Source organism: Chinchilla lanigera, unplaced genomic scaffold (assembly GCF_000276665.1).
Source record: "Chinchilla lanigera isolate Chin_1 unplaced genomic scaffold, ChiLan1.0 scaffold00027, whole genome shotgun sequence".
NCBI classification, from domain to species: Eukaryota; Metazoa; Chordata; class Mammalia; order Rodentia; family Chinchillidae; genus Chinchilla; species Chinchilla lanigera.
Window position 1 is genome coordinate 20,965,348 of NW_004955428.1, and position 16,853 is coordinate 20,982,200.

General features: G+C 35.6%; 1 protein-coding gene across 3 annotated transcripts in view; it reads right to left on the reverse strand.

Annotated features, from left to right (window-relative positions):
• The window catches only part of Usp53 (ubiquitin specific peptidase 53), a 65,574-nt gene that overhangs the window by 7,541 nt on the left and 41,180 nt on the right, over positions 1 to 16,853 (reverse strand). For all 3 annotated transcript variants that reach the window (XM_013515269.1, XM_013515270.1, XM_013515271.1), the window contains 3 exons: positions 15,460 to 15,606; positions 13,590 to 14,319; positions 12,202 to 12,278 (listed from right to left, as the gene is read on the reverse strand). In XM_013515269.1, the coding sequence (XP_013370723.1) occupies positions 12,202 to 12,278; positions 13,590 to 14,319; positions 15,460 to 15,606 (954 nt within the window). The remainder of the gene's footprint in view (positions 1 to 12,201; positions 12,279 to 13,589; positions 14,320 to 15,459; positions 15,607 to 16,853) is intronic.

The window sequence follows — 16,853 nt, forward strand, 5'->3', positions numbered from 1 at the left end:
AATTTGCATTTCTGTCATGACCAGGGATAGTGAACATTTTTTTCATATGTTTATCAATCATTTGTAATTCTGAGAACTATCTATTTACTTCGCTTGCCTATTTCTTGATTATGTCTTCTATTTTGGGTGGTGTCTAGTTTGAGTTCTTTATACATTTTAGCAATTAGTGCTCTGTCTGAGGAACAGCTGGCAAAGATTTTCTTCCCATTCTGTGGCTTGTCTCTTCACTGTTGGTTGTTTCCTTTGCTGTGTAGAAGCTTTTTAATTTGATATAATCTCATCCATTGATTCTGTTTATTTCTTGTCCAAATGGTGTTCTGTTCAAAAAGTCCTTGCCTATCCCAATGACTTCAAGAATTTTTCCTATTTTATCTTCCAATAGGTTCAATGTTTTCTGCTTTAATATTTAGATCTTTGATCCATTTTGATTTTAGTTTATTATATGTTGAGAGATATGGGTCCAGCTTCAATCTTCTGTATATGGATAGCCAGTTTTTCCAGCACAATTTGCTAAAGAGGCTATCTTTCCTCCAACATATTTAGTGACCCCTTTATCAAAAATGAAGTAGCTAAATATGTCTGGAATAGCTAAATATGTTTCTGCATCCTCTGTTCTATTCCACTGATCCACCTGTCTGTTTTTGTGCCAATTCTGTGCTGTTTTTAATCACTGTCACCTTGTAGTATAACTTGAAGTCAGGTATTGTGAGCTCTCCTGCTCTGCTCTTGTTGCCCAGGATTATTTTTGGTATTTAGGGTTTTTGCTGGTTCCACATGAATTTTAGGGTTGTTTTCTCTAGTTCTGTGAGGAATGCTGTAGGTGTTTTGATTGGAATTACAACAAATCTATACATATCAGTTTTGGAAGAATACCTATTTTGATATTAGTTCTTATTCAGGAATGGCAGATATCTTTCCACTTTTTGATATCCTCTTCAATCTCCTTTTTCAGAGTACCATAGTTTTCTTTGTAGAGGTCTTTCACTTCCTTGGATAGGTTAACTCTTAGGTATTTAATTTTTTTGATGCTACTGTGAATGGTAGTGTTTCCTAACTTCTCAGCAAGTTAATTACTGGTGTACAGGAACACTATTATTTTTGTGTTGATTTTATAAACTGATGCATTGCTGAATTTGCTTACTAATTCTAAGACTTAGTGGCTTGCGGGGGGCGTCTTTGGTCTTGTAAGTGGAGGATCATATCATCTGCAAATAGTGATAATGTGAATATACATTTATATATTATATAATATCTTTTATTTTTTCTCTTCCATGTTGACTCTGTTTTGAGTACTATGTTGAACAAAAATGACAGTGAGCATCCTTGTCTTGTTCCTGATTTTGGAGGAAAAGCTTTCAGTTTCTGTGATAGATACGATGTTGGCAGTAGGTCTGTGACTTTTCATCAGGCTCAGGTAAGGTCCTTTTGTACATACTGGGATTTTATCATGAATAGGTGTTGAAATCTCAAATGCTTTTTATGCATCTATAGGTATAACCATGTAGTTTTCATCCTTATTTCTGTTTATGTGGTATATTACATTCATTGATTTGCATATGTTAAAATATCCTTGCAATCCCAAGGTAAAACCTACTTGGTCATAATGTACGATCCCTTAGATGATTTGTTGCATTCAATACCTTATTAAGTGCTTTTGCACCTATGGTCATTGAGTAGACTGATCTGTAGTTTTCTTTTTGGCTAGGTCTTTGGTTTTGGGATCAGAGTGATGCTGGCTTCCAGAAATGACTTTGGAAGCATTAAAAAGTTTGAGGACGACTGGTGTTAAACTGTCTTAAAAGGTCTTGCAGGGCTGGGGATATAGCTCAGTGGCATAAGTGCCTGCCTGGCAAGCACAAGGTCATGAGTTTGATCCCTGGTACCGCAAAAAAAAAAAAAAAAAAAAGGTCTTGCAGAACTTGGCAGTGAATCCATCAGGTCTCAGGCTTTCCTTAGTTGGTAGGTTTTTTGTTTTGTTTTTACTGCCTCAGTTTCACTGCTTATTATTGGACTGTTCAGAATTTTTATGTCTTCTTGATTTCATTCTGGTAATTCTATCTCAAAAAATTTTCAACTTTTTGGCATATAACTTGTCAGAGTAGCTACTATCTTGAGTTTTGATGTTGTCTGTTGCATTGTGAGTCTTTTCTCATGGTAAGTTTGGCTAATGGTTTATCTATTTTGTTTATTCTTTTTGCTCAATTCATTGATCCTTTGTAATTTTTTTGTCTCAATTTCATTAATAACTGCTCTGATCTTAATGACATCCCTCCTTAAATTTGGATTGGATTGTTGTTTCTCAATTATCTTGAGGCTCATTATTAGGTTCTTTGAGCTTGTTCTGTTTTTGCAATGTAAGCACTGACTGCAATGCGCTTTCCCCTTAGGAGTGCTTTCACTATTTCACATAGCTTCTGGTGTGTTATACTGGCCTTTTCATTTGACTCTAGAAACTGTTTACTTTCTTCCTTGATTACTGAGTGTTCAGGAGTGTTACTAAGTTTCCAATTGTTTGTAAGTTTTCTGTGCTTTCTTCTGTGATTGATTTCTAATTTCAGTGCACAATGACCTGATAGTAAGCATAGGGTGATGTCAGTGCTTTTGTATTTATTTAAGCAGGCTTTGTGGTATGTGGTCTATTTTGCAGAAAGATCCATGTGCTTCTGAGAAGAATGTATATAGTTGTAGTAGAGCAGAACACTCCATAGATATTCATTAGTTCAAAGGTGTTCAACTCTGATATTTCTTTGTTCATTTTTGATCATTCTCTTTTTGAAAATATGGTATTGAGATCACCCATTATGATTATGTTGGTATTTAATTGATTTTTCATGTTCTGCACTATTTGTTTTATCAACATAGGTGCTCCAGTATTGGGTGCATATATATTAACAAAAGTTATCTCTACCTGTTGGATTATTCCCTAAAATAGTATGTTGTGCCTTTGCCTTTTGTCATGTTTCAGCTTGAAGTTTACTTTCTTTGAGAGTGAAATTGCTACCCCTGATGGCTCTGGGGGGTCCTGGCATATAAAATATTGTTTTCTATACTTTAATTTTTGGTCTATGAATTTTTTGTTAGTTTCTAGAATGGAAGACTGTTGGGTTCTGTTTATTGATACAGTTTGCCAATTTGTGCCTTTTAACAGAATGGAAGCCACTGGGAGTTAGTACTGAAAGGTGTTAATTTATTTCTAACATTTCATTCTTTTTCTATTGATGATTCTATTTTCTTTTTTGTTTAGATGATCTACTTGCCTTGCTTGATGTATTCATGCCATCTGCATTTTTGGCTTTGTTGTCTCTGTCTAGGATATTGAGTATTTTCTGGAGTGCTGCTTTGGTGTTCATGTATCTCTGAAGTTATTCTTTTTTCATGAAATCACCTTATTTCTCCATCTACTTTGACAGAAAGTTTTGAAGGATATGTTAATCTGAGCTGGAAGCTGTCTGCTCTTAGGGCTTAAAATACTTCGTCTAAGTTCTCCTGGCCTTTGAAGTTTGTGTTGAGAAGTCTGCTATGACCCTAATGGGTTTATCTTTATATGCAAATTTTTGCTTGTCTCTGACATCTTCTAATGTTTTTTGTTGGACATCTGAAATTCTGATTAAAATATGTAGTAAGCTTTTATTTTTATCACGGTTGGTGTTCTGTAATCCTCACTGATCTACATATTGAAGTCTTTCCTCAAACTTGGAAAGTTTCCTATTTCTGTGAACAGATTTTTTTAGTCTATGTATGCTGTTATTCTTAAGAGATATGAGTGACTAAAACCTCAGAATACAGCATACAAACAAAAAACTTAAAAAGAATTTAAAAAGTGAAAGAAGTAAAGAAAGAAAAACACAATAGTATGGGTATGGACGCTTGAGCTAAAGCAAAAAATAGGGGGGACCAGAAGAGGGAGAGAAAATAAACACCAACATCAAAGCAATAAAAAGTTCTGGTGGGAACCTAGATTAAATACTCCAACGAAAGAGTACATGCTGTTCCCACGTGACTACTATGCCCCAAAGCCTAAGAGTTCACACAATAAAGGATCTCGCTTTAGTTGCAGACTGATTGCAACTGCAATTTCCCCTTTCCTTTTGAGCTAAACACCTAACTTAACTCTCAAGAGCTCTCCCTCCAGTCAGCAGGCAGAACCTGGCTGCATCTGAGCTTGGCTTTGACTCTTCCCCATCAGGGCTGTGATGGCTGAGTCACTGGGCATGTTGCTTGCAGGCAGGGTCTGTGGGAGTCAATGAACGCCTTTGTGGTCGCGGGAGTCCACAGGATAAGCAGACTTGCTCCGAAAGGGAGTCCATGGAGTGGGCGGTGTGTCTGTGCACCAGGAGACATACCCAGGAGGTGGCGAGTGTGTTCATTAGAAGATGGGGACAAGGGTGCGCAGGAGTCAGGGGCGCAGTCCACGGAATTCACAGGCCTGGCTTGGGTGTTCATCCTCCTGCTTGCCTGCAGTGAGCACTGGTGAGGATGCAGCAGGATGGCAGCATCCTCCGGTGCTCCGAGGGGAGGCGATGGGAAGGGCCGGTACAAAGAGGCTGTCCCAGGAATGCAGCCTCTGTGGTGCTCTGTCCTCTCAGGCCATTTGGGGTACTCCCGGGGGCGGAGGAGCGGGGCTGGTGCGGACAATCCAGATGTTTGGTTTCATCTACCTTTATCCTCTTTCTGACTTGTTTCAGGGTGTTGTCCTTCCTTCATTATAACTAATATGGCAAATACTAACAGTTATAATCCATAGAAATAAAAGCTCTGAACTCATCCATTCTCTTATAAGTATATAAAGATACACCGAGACCAAAAAGTTTGAGATCTGCTGTTGTAGTTGACTGACAATAGTTATTTCTTTTAAACCTCAGTTACAAGTATTCTGTGAAACAATTTCTGTTTTCACACTTGAGGAAACCGAAGCTCAGAGGAATTAAGTGGCCCAACCAATGCTACCTTGCTAGTAAGCAGCAGAAGCATTCAAATGAATCCAAGGCCAGCTGGATAGCTAGTGTTTCTGTCAATACATGCAGGCTCTTTTGCAAATGCCATTAACATACAAAGTCATTATACTGCATCTTATGCTGATGAAAAGTGACTATTAGTGAACATCAAGTAATGTATTCTCTAGCAAGGCTATGTCCATAGAAGACACTGAAAAGTATAGCGTTAGCATGATTGTTAATTAATCTCCTATATTTCTGTACTCTTTCAGTAAGTTTTTCTGTATTGGCTCATATTTTCAGTTGACCTTTTTATCATGTTCACTTTATATCAATTTCCTTTCATTCTCTTGCTTTCAATGTACTGTACAGCATATCTATGAAGTGAAGAGTATAAGTAAAGAAAGTTTTTAAAGGAGTGACTTAGTTTTTAAACAGTAACCCAGTTTTATCTTAGATGCTGTTTTAATCCCTAAATTGAAATTTAGGTACATTAATTACATGGTTACTCAAACTTAAAATGGCATCTATAGTTTATTAAAAATTATATTACTTTAGAAAAAATAAATATTTGATTACTATCAGGCTGTGTAAGTTAAGTTTTGGAAGGAATTTACCAAAAGGTTAAGAAATTAATTTTATTAGCTTAAATATTCCACACTTTATTAAAAAAATCATACTAGCCCTTTGTACCTAATAAATATATACAACTATAATTTGTCAACATATAATACAATTTTTTAAAAAAGAAAGAAAAAAGTTTAATTCTGAAAAAAACACCCCATTCTTTACTTTTATTAAAGTATCAACAGAATGGACAGCAGGAGGCAGCAGAGGTTTTATAAACATCTTTGAAATTTTAATATCACTATGGCAGACATTCAACCAAGTGGTTTAAAATAGATGTGTTATTTTTCTCTGCTGCTGACACAGACATCCATGTGTTTTCACAGGGAATTTTGGCCCAGGTTCTTTCCAAATCTCAGCCCAACTTTAACACCTGACACAGAAGACACTTCAGTGTCATGGCAGAAAGTTTTAATTAATTTTAAAATTACATGACAAAAAACATAACAAAATATGCAAGAAATCGAAGTATATATTTTATCTTCAAAATTGACCTAAGTTTAAAATAGACTTATAAAGTAACAAAACCCTACTGCAGTCTAGATAATGCGATCTTTACTCTTGTGTAAGATTTCAGAATATAATGGTAGTTACAATTTTTAATCACATAGTTACAAATCCTAAGCATTAAAAACCAGTAGCTTAATCACTGACTCAATTTACAAAATAATATACTTTAGTAAAATTTAATCCTTTAGAAAAATCATGAAACTTTTAACTGATTAAAATTCCACATCTTTGGCTAAATTTAACATATAACAAAAAGAGCTGAGAGATATTTAATGTTAATCTACCTGATACCTGTAATTTGAGATTTTATAAAATAAAAAAGGCAGGCATCAGTACTTCCGTTTTCATTGACATTACAATTTAAAGGAGAAGCAAATATTGTTATGTTACTATAAATTAAATCTCAATATTGTAAGTTTTTAGTTAAAAAAATAGAGACAGCCATCCTCTGGTGCAGGGTCACAGTGACAGAGAAGAAATTAAAGGGATTAATAACTGCCTTTCAACAGTTTATGAAACTCTTACAGCAAAAAATTTCAATGAACAGAAACAAAAGCAATTGATAAAGCATTTTGTCTTAATGTATTTATTTTAAATGTAAATAACCTGTAGTTTTCAAAAGACACTTTAGAGAAAATTATCAAACTTAGGCACATAGCTAAACTCTTCCAAAATATGTTAATTCTATGATTTAACATAAAGTTAGTATATTTAAGAAAGTAGAAGATACAGACTTTTTTAATAATAAGAAATAAAAGAATTGACATTTTTTTTCACTGCTTTTATTTCTATTTGTCCTTTCCAAGAAGAGGATTCTCACCATGATCTAATCCCGATTTTTAGGGTCAAGTGACATTAGGCCAACTATTGCGGACTCTACGAGCAAATGGCAAAGATCTCCTAGTTCCTCTGTGATTTGTTATTCATAACTTGTAAATATCCTAACTCACATATTCATCTCAGTAAATAACCTTACCTCACAGTGAAAAAAGTCCACTTGGTATACTACTTCAGCTAAAGCAACTGCTACAAATACCTAACCCAAACCCGCCAGTGCTTTAACTCAGAGCCTCTCTGTGCCCTTTACTTCCTGCCCACACTACCTCAGCAATCTTAATCTATCAGTTATTGTTCTGTTCTGCTCTTCACATCTTTCTTTTCTGTACTTCATTGCTTCTTTGCCTTCTACAATATAAACGTCCAAGAATTTCCATTTAAGAAAAAAAAAAAAAAACACAAGGGCCAGGGATATAGCTCACTGGCATAAGCACTTGCCTGGCAAGCCTGAGGTCATGAGTTCGACTCCTGGTACAAAAAACAAAAACAAAAACAAAAAAAAAAACCACAAAACCAAAACTACTGTTATTCAGAATAATGATTTTGACAAAACTGACTGTTCACTTTTGATTTCCTTTTAATTCTACTATGATCTTTTATTTTTTTAACTTTGTTTGGAAATAATTGTGCAGAATTGTACAATGAATACCTAAATGTCCTTTAGCCAGAAGCCCCTAATATTCACATTTTAGCTTTTCTTTTCCCGAAGCATTTACAAGTTAAAACACGGCCTTTCTAAATTCTGCAGTCTTACTTCAACCTTGTTTCTACTTCTAATACTCTTCCAGCCCTGCTTTCACTACACCCTCCTCCATCACACTGGCGCCTTTTAGTGCTTACTGTGCTTCGTGTGTGGCCACGCTTCCCTCGCACTCTCCACTCTGGCTCTTCCTGGCTAACTTCCTCTCTGCTATACTTCCATGGCTTTCTGCAGTTGCTGCTTCTACCTCTGACTCACCTCTTTTCCTTAGCAAAGCTCAGCTTCCCTACTTCATCTATTTTTTCCCCTATAATCTCCGGTTTTCCTGAATGGTCTTGCCCATGTATGGGGCTTTGAGCTCCCAGATATGTTGATGTTTACCAAATAAACATCTTTCCTGACCTCTACATTTATGTTCCTAGCTGCCTAATAAAATCTATTTGCCTAAATAATGAAATCAACAAATCCTAATCTACTCATGGCATCCCTCCACCCCTTCAACCTGTTCCTTCTCCCTACAGCCCCCACTTTGCTAAGTGGTGCATCTATTTATGCAACCCCCCCAATATGGCCACTGCTGCTTCCTTTCTTTTCCTCATTCTCATAAAAGGCAACTCCTTCTCCTGCTCATGTATGCTTGTTCTCTCTCCAACCATCTTCCTCAATACTGGGACTGCCTCCGTTCGTGCTCTCATTTTTTCTTTCTTAGGCTATGATAATAGTCATGTAATTTTTTTCTACTGCTCGGACTTCACCCTCTACACTTCCACCAGAGTCTTCTAAAATACAAGTTACAATACGCCACTGTCCTTGTCCTTTTGTACCTCTCCACCTCTGTAGGATTAAAAATAGCACAAAGTTTCATCATGCGCTATCCTTCTTGCATTACTGCATGATTTCTACTACTAGCCTTGCATATGCCAAACCACTTATATTGTTCAAATATGTGACACTTTCTTCTGACCACATGCTTTTGAATGCATCATTTCATCAGTAATATCTTTTCTTCCTTTTGTAAATTTAAGGGATTTGACATTCCTTCACTAGAAATTCACTTTAAAAGAGTCACTAAAACATTTCAAATGGCACTGTGGCACTTTCAACCATGTTCCCAAATAACAGCTCTGCACAGTGTAGGGACAGATGTGCAGCAGAACATGTAAAGCACAAGCAGAAAAGCCAACATAACATTTCTGTTAATGAAAACAACAACAAAGGAATCATGACATTAATATAGATTTTGGTCTTTAGTACCAGTACTTCTATAGATTAATATTGCCTGATTAATATTGCCTGACTTAAATGCCAAACAAAATATGAAAAAATTCTAAGGCTCCTTAAGCTATAAAATCTTGTAGCCACTGATAGAAAATTATTCTATAGATTATTAATGTTAGTGTACTTCATAAATAAGACACAGGAAATAAGACATAGGAAAGAACCAAGAAAATCATATACAATGACAAAAAATTAAACTTTCCTTAGTGATGGAAAAAACCACACTGGGCAAGTTTTTAGGTTGGGGGAAAGTCCTACATCATTTGTTGTACATTCTTAGTTCTAAGATAGGGGAAGGAAACACACAGCGATACCACAAATTTCTTCATTAACAAAAGTTCTCAAGGCAAAGAAGAGCACAGAAAACTATGGTAGACTTTGAAGTTTATTAAGAAATAACTTTAAAACAGGGGCTGGGGATTTAGCTCAGTGGCACAGCGCCTGCCTGGCAAGTGCAAGGTCATGAGTTCGATTCCCAGTACGGAAAAAAAAAAAAAAAAAACCAAAACTTTAAAACAGTGCAATTTATGTTGTTAAATAAACAGAGGTTATATAAATCACTGCAAGGTACTTCTAAAAACTTAGAAAATAAGGGTTGGGAAAGATGGTGGGATTGGAACCCTGTGCATTGCTGGAGGGACTGCAACGGGGTGCTGCTATGCGGAAAGCATTACAGTGGTTCTTTAAGACATTAATTATAGAAGTACCACTGGATCTAGCAATTGCATTAGTGGATATTCAAAGAAATTGAAAACAGGGACTTAAACAGGTACTTGCAAACCAATGGTCACAGCAGCACTAGTCACAATAGCCAAAACAACTCAAATGCCCATCAACAGATACACAGCTAAACAGGATGTAAAATATCATACAACAGTTTATTACTGAGTCTTAAAAGGAACTGAAGTTCTGATATATGTTATAAACACAGTCAGTAAGCTGAATGTAATATAAGCCAGACAGGAAAGGACAAATACCATATAATTCTAACTATGAAGCATGTAGAGAAGCCAAATTCAGAAACAGAAATGAGAATGGTGGTTGCCAGGGGCTGGGGGAAAGGGACAATGAGAATGAGTTGTTTAATGGGGAGAGTTTCAGTGTGAGAACATGAGCGTGTAAGAGGTAGACAGTGGTAACAGGTGCCTGACAGTGTAAAAGTACTTAATGCCACTGAGCTGTACCCTTAAAAATAACTGGACTGGTCAATTTTGTTATGTATATTTTACCATAGGAAAAGGAAATTTTAATTGGTGCTTTACATACATACTCTTTCATATTCTGGGGAGAATCGCTGCAAAACTCTTATAGCAATGCACTCTTGGCCACTAAAATCTCTGTGAGCTTGTGTTTTTATAACTATCAGGAAACAAGCATCACTTACTTAACTTGCAGGTATTGTTCTAACTCACTGACTTTTGCTGTGATTGCTAGCCAACCCTTTACTGTTTCCTGTAATATTTGGTTACTGACTTTTATCAGATTTTTAAAACAGGCGAGACATTATAATATGGGAAAGGAAAGTTATTTCCTTAATATAAGTGTTTCCTTCTGATATTATACATTTGATGAAAACAAAATAATTTAACAATTAATCATATTAATCATGTCTGCAACTTGAAAAATAATCTCTCTAAAAACTTTAAGGATGATAAAGACTAAAAACCATTAAAGTTTGTTGTTCATGCCTGATTTTTCGTGTGAAAATTACATCCTTTTTCCTCTGAATTCTAAAACTTGAAAACACTGTCTCTGATTACATCAGTGACTCCCTTGCTATGGCTTTCCTCACCCCCAATTCCCCAGGTACATCTTGCCAGTAACAATCCTGTATCCTGTATACATTCAAACTTACTCTTTGCTTATAAGCTGCTACATGTTACTAACAAATCACCTATAATAATGCCACATGATCACATACTACTTCTGAACCGAGTTTTTCCAGAATGCTGTTCACCAACCTTTCTTAACTGTATTAACTCCCATGATAGTCATCAGAATTGTGCACACCCTTCTGTTTATCTACAAGGTTAAACTTTTCTGCCTTCCTTAAAATTAGGCCCGGTTAAAAGCCTTGCCTTGCTTGGAGGATGTCAGTGCAAGTGCACTGTGTCATTTCTGAATTGAAGTTTTAAGCGCTTACAAATGATTCTCCATGTCGTATTCTCCTTCAGGTCCCACCCCAACCCCACTATAAGTCTGGGGCCCAGTGATACCCAGAAGATACTCCATTCTGACCTCCACCAGACATGCGTCATGAGCAAAAAAACTTACAACAAGAGAGGGGGATCCAAAAGTTACTGCTACTGTGTGACCCATACCCTAGACCACTGCAGACCAGTCCCCTTTTGCTCACTCGCTCACTGCCTGAAGTTGTCATTCTCATCTATGAAAAGCCTTCAAAGACAAACCCCACTGCTTCTTTCCTTGTTACTCATAAACTTATCAGCAAGAGGACCATTGGTTTTTGTTTTGTTTTTGTCTTTCTGAACCAGGGTTTCACTATGCAGTTAAGGCTGGCCTTGGACTCACAGTGTAGCCAGCCCACCTGGCCTCAAACTCAGTGATCCATCGGCCTCAGCCTCCCAAATGCTGGGATTACAGGCCTGTGCCCAACAACAGGACCATTCTTATCTTCTTTATTCTTATCTCAGAAAAGAGGACCACTCTTTGTGTGCCTATCTCATATGTCTGTTATTTTAAAAATGGAGAGTGGAGATAAGGTAAAAAAGACCAAGTCTATAAACCCTTTTCTTTGCAAATGTAGAAACATGCCACCTCTTAAGTAAAAATAAAGTGTTAAAAAGCTGCCAAAGATAGATAGTCCTGCCTATTTGAGTCCCAAATCACTCAGGATGTCTATTACAGTAACGCATTGAAAGGTTTCTCCTATGGAAGCAAAATGCAAGCTGCTACTGGGGTAGAGGTAGGGATTCAAATATTTTATCATCTATGTAGAAAAAGCAAGTATTCTGATGCTTTTAATACTGTAACATTAAAGACATACCCATAAAGTACATTTAAATAGGCTATAAACTTCAAAAGCTTATTTCACTAATCAGATAAAGATGTAAAAAATACATCATGGATAGAAAATATATATATAACAGTTTTATTTCTTCCTTTTTATACTTTATTACTATATGACAAATTGTCTTAATAAAAAGAATTCATTTTTGATGTTTAAAGTCATTTAAAAATAATTTTTATTGCCATACAGTATTTGTTCTTAGGAATCTCATAAAAAAAAACAATAAATTACTGCAATTTATTCCTTACTGCAACTATTACAGTGTAGTTAAATAAAACTTTTACCTTCCAAATGGTTTTTGCTCTGAGGGGAAAAACAGTCCACATGTTCTATATTTGTGCTGCCTGTCTTAATTTGGTCACTAGAAAAACAGAACACACCAAACACATCAATTATTATGGATTAGTTTAAGAAAAAGAAAGGAAAAACCTTTTAAAAATTATATGTCACACAATATCCTATAGGCCTAATGTATCTTATTTAATTTACGTCTCACAGCATTTAAAAGTAGTTATGATCTTCATATTACAATAGATTAAGACCATAAAAATCAAATTAATTTGCCCAATAATTAAAATGCAAGTCCATTTGATTATAAAGTCCTGTCCTTGCTACTACTGCTGGCTACTTCTTACCAATAAGTGTCATAAAATTACCCTGCTAAGGAAAAAGTGGGGGGCTGGGGATTTAGCTCAGCGGCAAAAGCGCCTGCCTGGCAAGCGCAAGGTCGTGAGTTCGGTTCCCGGTACCAGAGAAAAACCAAAAAACCAAAAAAAAAAAAAAAAAGTAAGGAAAAACTGTCCTTAATTTTTTATGAAAACAATTACTTTAATAAACATGACTAGCTAATTTTTGTAAATCTAGCTTTTCATTTATGAATGTGGTCAAGCACCAGCTAATATGTTTCAAAAGGATTAAAAGTAGGATTAAAAAGTGGTAAGCAATCAGCCACTAACCTAGAAGTAAGTTTTAGAAGTTATAAAAAAAAGTCCAAGCCAGGCGCAGTGGCACACACCTGTAATCCCAGCACTTGGGAGGCTGAGGCAGGAAGACTGTTGTGAGTTCGAGGCCAGCCTGGGCTACAAAGTGAGCTCAAGGCCAGCCTGAACTGCATAGCAAGACCCTGTCTCAAAAAGACAAAAAAAAAAAAAAAAAAAAAAGTCCAAATATACTATCAACAGTAATGAATTTATACATTCAACAATTCATTAACTGAACACAATTTTAGTTATTTGGCTAAATTTTTAAAAATATTTGGTAAAGGGAAAATATCTCTACTGGGAAAATATCTCACTGGGGAACTGGATTGTGATGGCAGAAAACAGCCCCAGGTCAGTTAAAATGTTAGCAATGAGACAGTTTCATGTAGATTGAAGAATTACACAATCAGCTTAACTGAGGTGAAGCCCATTTAAGTCTACACTTTAAAAACTTGAAGTACATATCAATAATTGACAGTGATAGAAAGAATGGCCATGTACTTTTGTACTTTCCAAATTTCCTAAAAATAAATGCTATTTTTAGAGCTAGGAAGTAAGTAAAAACTGAAATAGCTCACGTTTCTTTAATAATCTTTCCTTTATACTTAGTTGATCCCAAACTTTGAAAATTCAAATAATAACAAGAGAGGGGTGTAAGCAGAAAAAAAAACATGCATCAATTTGTGTATTACCTGAAAGATACCAGTTCTTTAGCGCCACTGACATCTGTCACTGTGCCACTTCCATCAGTACCGGGTGAGTCCAAACCAACAGACCCATTACTGATGTGATCACTGCTTTCGTATCCGGACTCGGTCCTCTGCATCTGCCAGTTTTCACCACGCACTTTACTCTCTGTGATGCCTTTATTTTTCTCTGCTCCTTTTCCATTAGATTCAAGGGAACTTCTGCTTCCTATTTCCTGCTTCATTTCATCTTCATATATGGTCATTAAACCTTTCTGCTTTGGATTCTCTTTTGGCCAGTTATTAAAATTCTGATCTTTGCTACCTTTAGGTTTGTGACTGTCATTTGGTTTATGCCTTGGACTATGCTGTCTTTTTTCACTTTCACTAAAAACACTATCGACATTTAATGTTTCTCTCATAGGTTTCCAACCTCGGTTCCGGCTTTTACTGTTGCTGTTGCAGCCACTTCCTTTATCCCTAGAATCTTGGCTGCTGTCTGTATCATATCCAGTGCCAGTGTCACTCTTAACTTTGCCTGTTATTTTCTCTCCTGGAACAAGTATCTGAGATTTGCCTGAAGTTATTTGTTCAGAAGCTCGACTCTGATGGGAAACTCGGTCGTGTTTATAGGGTCCTCTTCCTTGACTGTGATACAGATGTTGATTCTCATATTGTCTAAAGCCATTTGGGGCAGGAGGTGATCCAGACTTGAAATGTGGGAGGTTTTCATCAACTATATTTAAATAACAACAATAATGATGATGATAATGATGATGATGATTAAAGACACAAACTACCCCTTAGAGCAATGTTATAATCACAAGCTAAGTAACTTCAGAAACCAGGCATCACAGGTAAGTAACAAAAATTAAATTATATCCTACTGCTTATTTGAAAAGTGCTTTACCAGTCCCTATTTATATTTAATAAGAGGCACTACAGAAGAAATGAGCTTTCGAAAAAAAATGACCTCGAAGGTAGATCATAAGATAAAACAATTTTAGGGGCTGGGGATTTAGCTCAGCGGCAAAGCACCTGCCTGGCAAGCGCAAGGTCGTGAGTTCGGTTCCCGGTACCGGAGAAAAGCCAAAAACAAAACAAAAAAAAAAAAAACAACAACAAAAAACAAGATAAAACAATTTTTTAAACCAAGCATTCTAAATCATAATTAACAAACATGATAAAGTATTTTCCACCTCTTAAATTGGTAAAGATGTAAAAGTTTATAGAACCGACTGCGGATGAGTGAAGAGACAGGCAATTACCACTTGTGGGAGTGCAGACTGGTTTAATCTCTCAGGAGGGCAAATGAGTCCTATGTCAAACCAGAAATAAATGTATCCTGACCCAGCAATTCCTCTGAAAGAATTGATTCTCTGGCTAGTCACAAAAATGTACAAAGGCACAGGTGAAAGGACGCCACCAGCTAAGCAATGTTTAAAGTCCATACATATCAATTAAATTATGCTGTGCCCATAAAAAAGAGCATAAAGCCATAAAAAGACTTTTATAATGAACTGAAAATTACTGTATTAACAGTGAAAGGAAGGTCAGAAATTGCAGTCAATTTTATACATTTCCTTACTATCTGAATACAGCATATGAATGAATTGCATTTATAAATAAAAGTTAAAACATCAAAACGCAAACACTAGTGTCCAGGTTAGAATTAAGTAAGAACAAGGAACAGTTTGAACTTTTAGATTTAGTGTAGATACACTATAGAAACCTGAAAAACATAAAATATAGTATGTAATATACAAAATATAAGTTAAATATACAGATACGATATTAAAATATATTAAAGTTATAAAACTCATTTGAAAATGAGATTTCTAGCATTTCCTTTAAAATGAACACCATAAGGTCTTACCTTTATGTTGGCCTATATCTTTCCTTTGTCCCTTTTCTAAATCTCTCCTTTGTGAAGAAAGTAAGTTTTTCTGTTCAATGGCTTTCATAGCACATTCTCTGAAAATTTCTTTTATCTTTTCCCTTTGATCATTGTGACTTAATTTAACTGTAAAAGAAATTATTCTTAAGATGACATAGATCAGTTTTCAAGTTGTTGAACAAAAGTAACAATTGAAGTAAAAATGTTATAATTCTATTTTTAAAAAATAAACATGAACTCATCTTTATGCTTAACTAAAAATTCAATTGATTTTCCCCGACACTGGAGATACATGCTGTCTTAAAAAAAAAAAAAAAAAAAAAAATTCTTGTATAGTCCCTAAAGCAAGTGTAGAGAAAAAAGGAAGTTTGCCATTAAGATAAATAAGAGGTCAAACTAACACACTGATCACCAGGCAGCACTGTAAATGTCTTATTGATATAATTCTCTAAGGTAGACACAATTGCTATTTTCACTTCAGGTAAGGAAACAGGTCAAATTCATGTAGTTTGTAAATGTACATCTGGGAATATGAACCCAAGATGTCTTGTAAAGCGCATACACATTGTTTCCAGGCTTAAAGTAGGTTTCTACTGAAAAAATAAAGTGTTTAATCTAAGATGATCAACAAAATATAAGAAACAGTTATACTTTTATTCAGAATGTTTTTTCTTGGCAATGTTATGGACTGACTGTGAGCAAGCGAGGTAAGTGCTCCACAACTGAGGCTATACTCCCAGCCTTCATTAAAATTTTTTCAGTCTTTATTGTAGTTCTTTGTTGATAATTATTAATTCTGCCTACTAATACTCTTGATTAAATGAGTTACATTTATAGGTGGACATTATTTCATTAACATAATTAAAAGTTGCTTATAAAATCATCTTGAATACCCAATTAAGAATTTTATGTACTTTTATTTTTAAACTTTTATTTATTGCTTTAAAGAATTTTATGTATTTTTAAACCATAACTACACACAATACTGTGATGTCACATTTTAGAACCAAGTCACATGACCTGGCCTGTGAAAATTAAAGTCATGAGAGGACAATAATGAGAGCTGGATAAAAATGAGGGTGAGAACAAACTACAGTTGCATTCGCTAATGATAATTTTAACTTTGGTAGCTAAGCCATATTATTAACCACGTTTTTATTTCTCAAGTTGATTAGTAACTCATCGAAGGAAAAGCCACATTATAGCCTTCCTTGGCAACCATGCAGGTTACCTCAGGCCTACCACAGCTATGAGTGCACAGAGAAACTCAACAGCTCCTCGAGTCAAATTGGTGTCATAAAACTATAGCTCACAGAGAAACAGAGACATCAAAAGACATAAATCTACCTCTTTTTTTCATGGCAAGGAAAGCT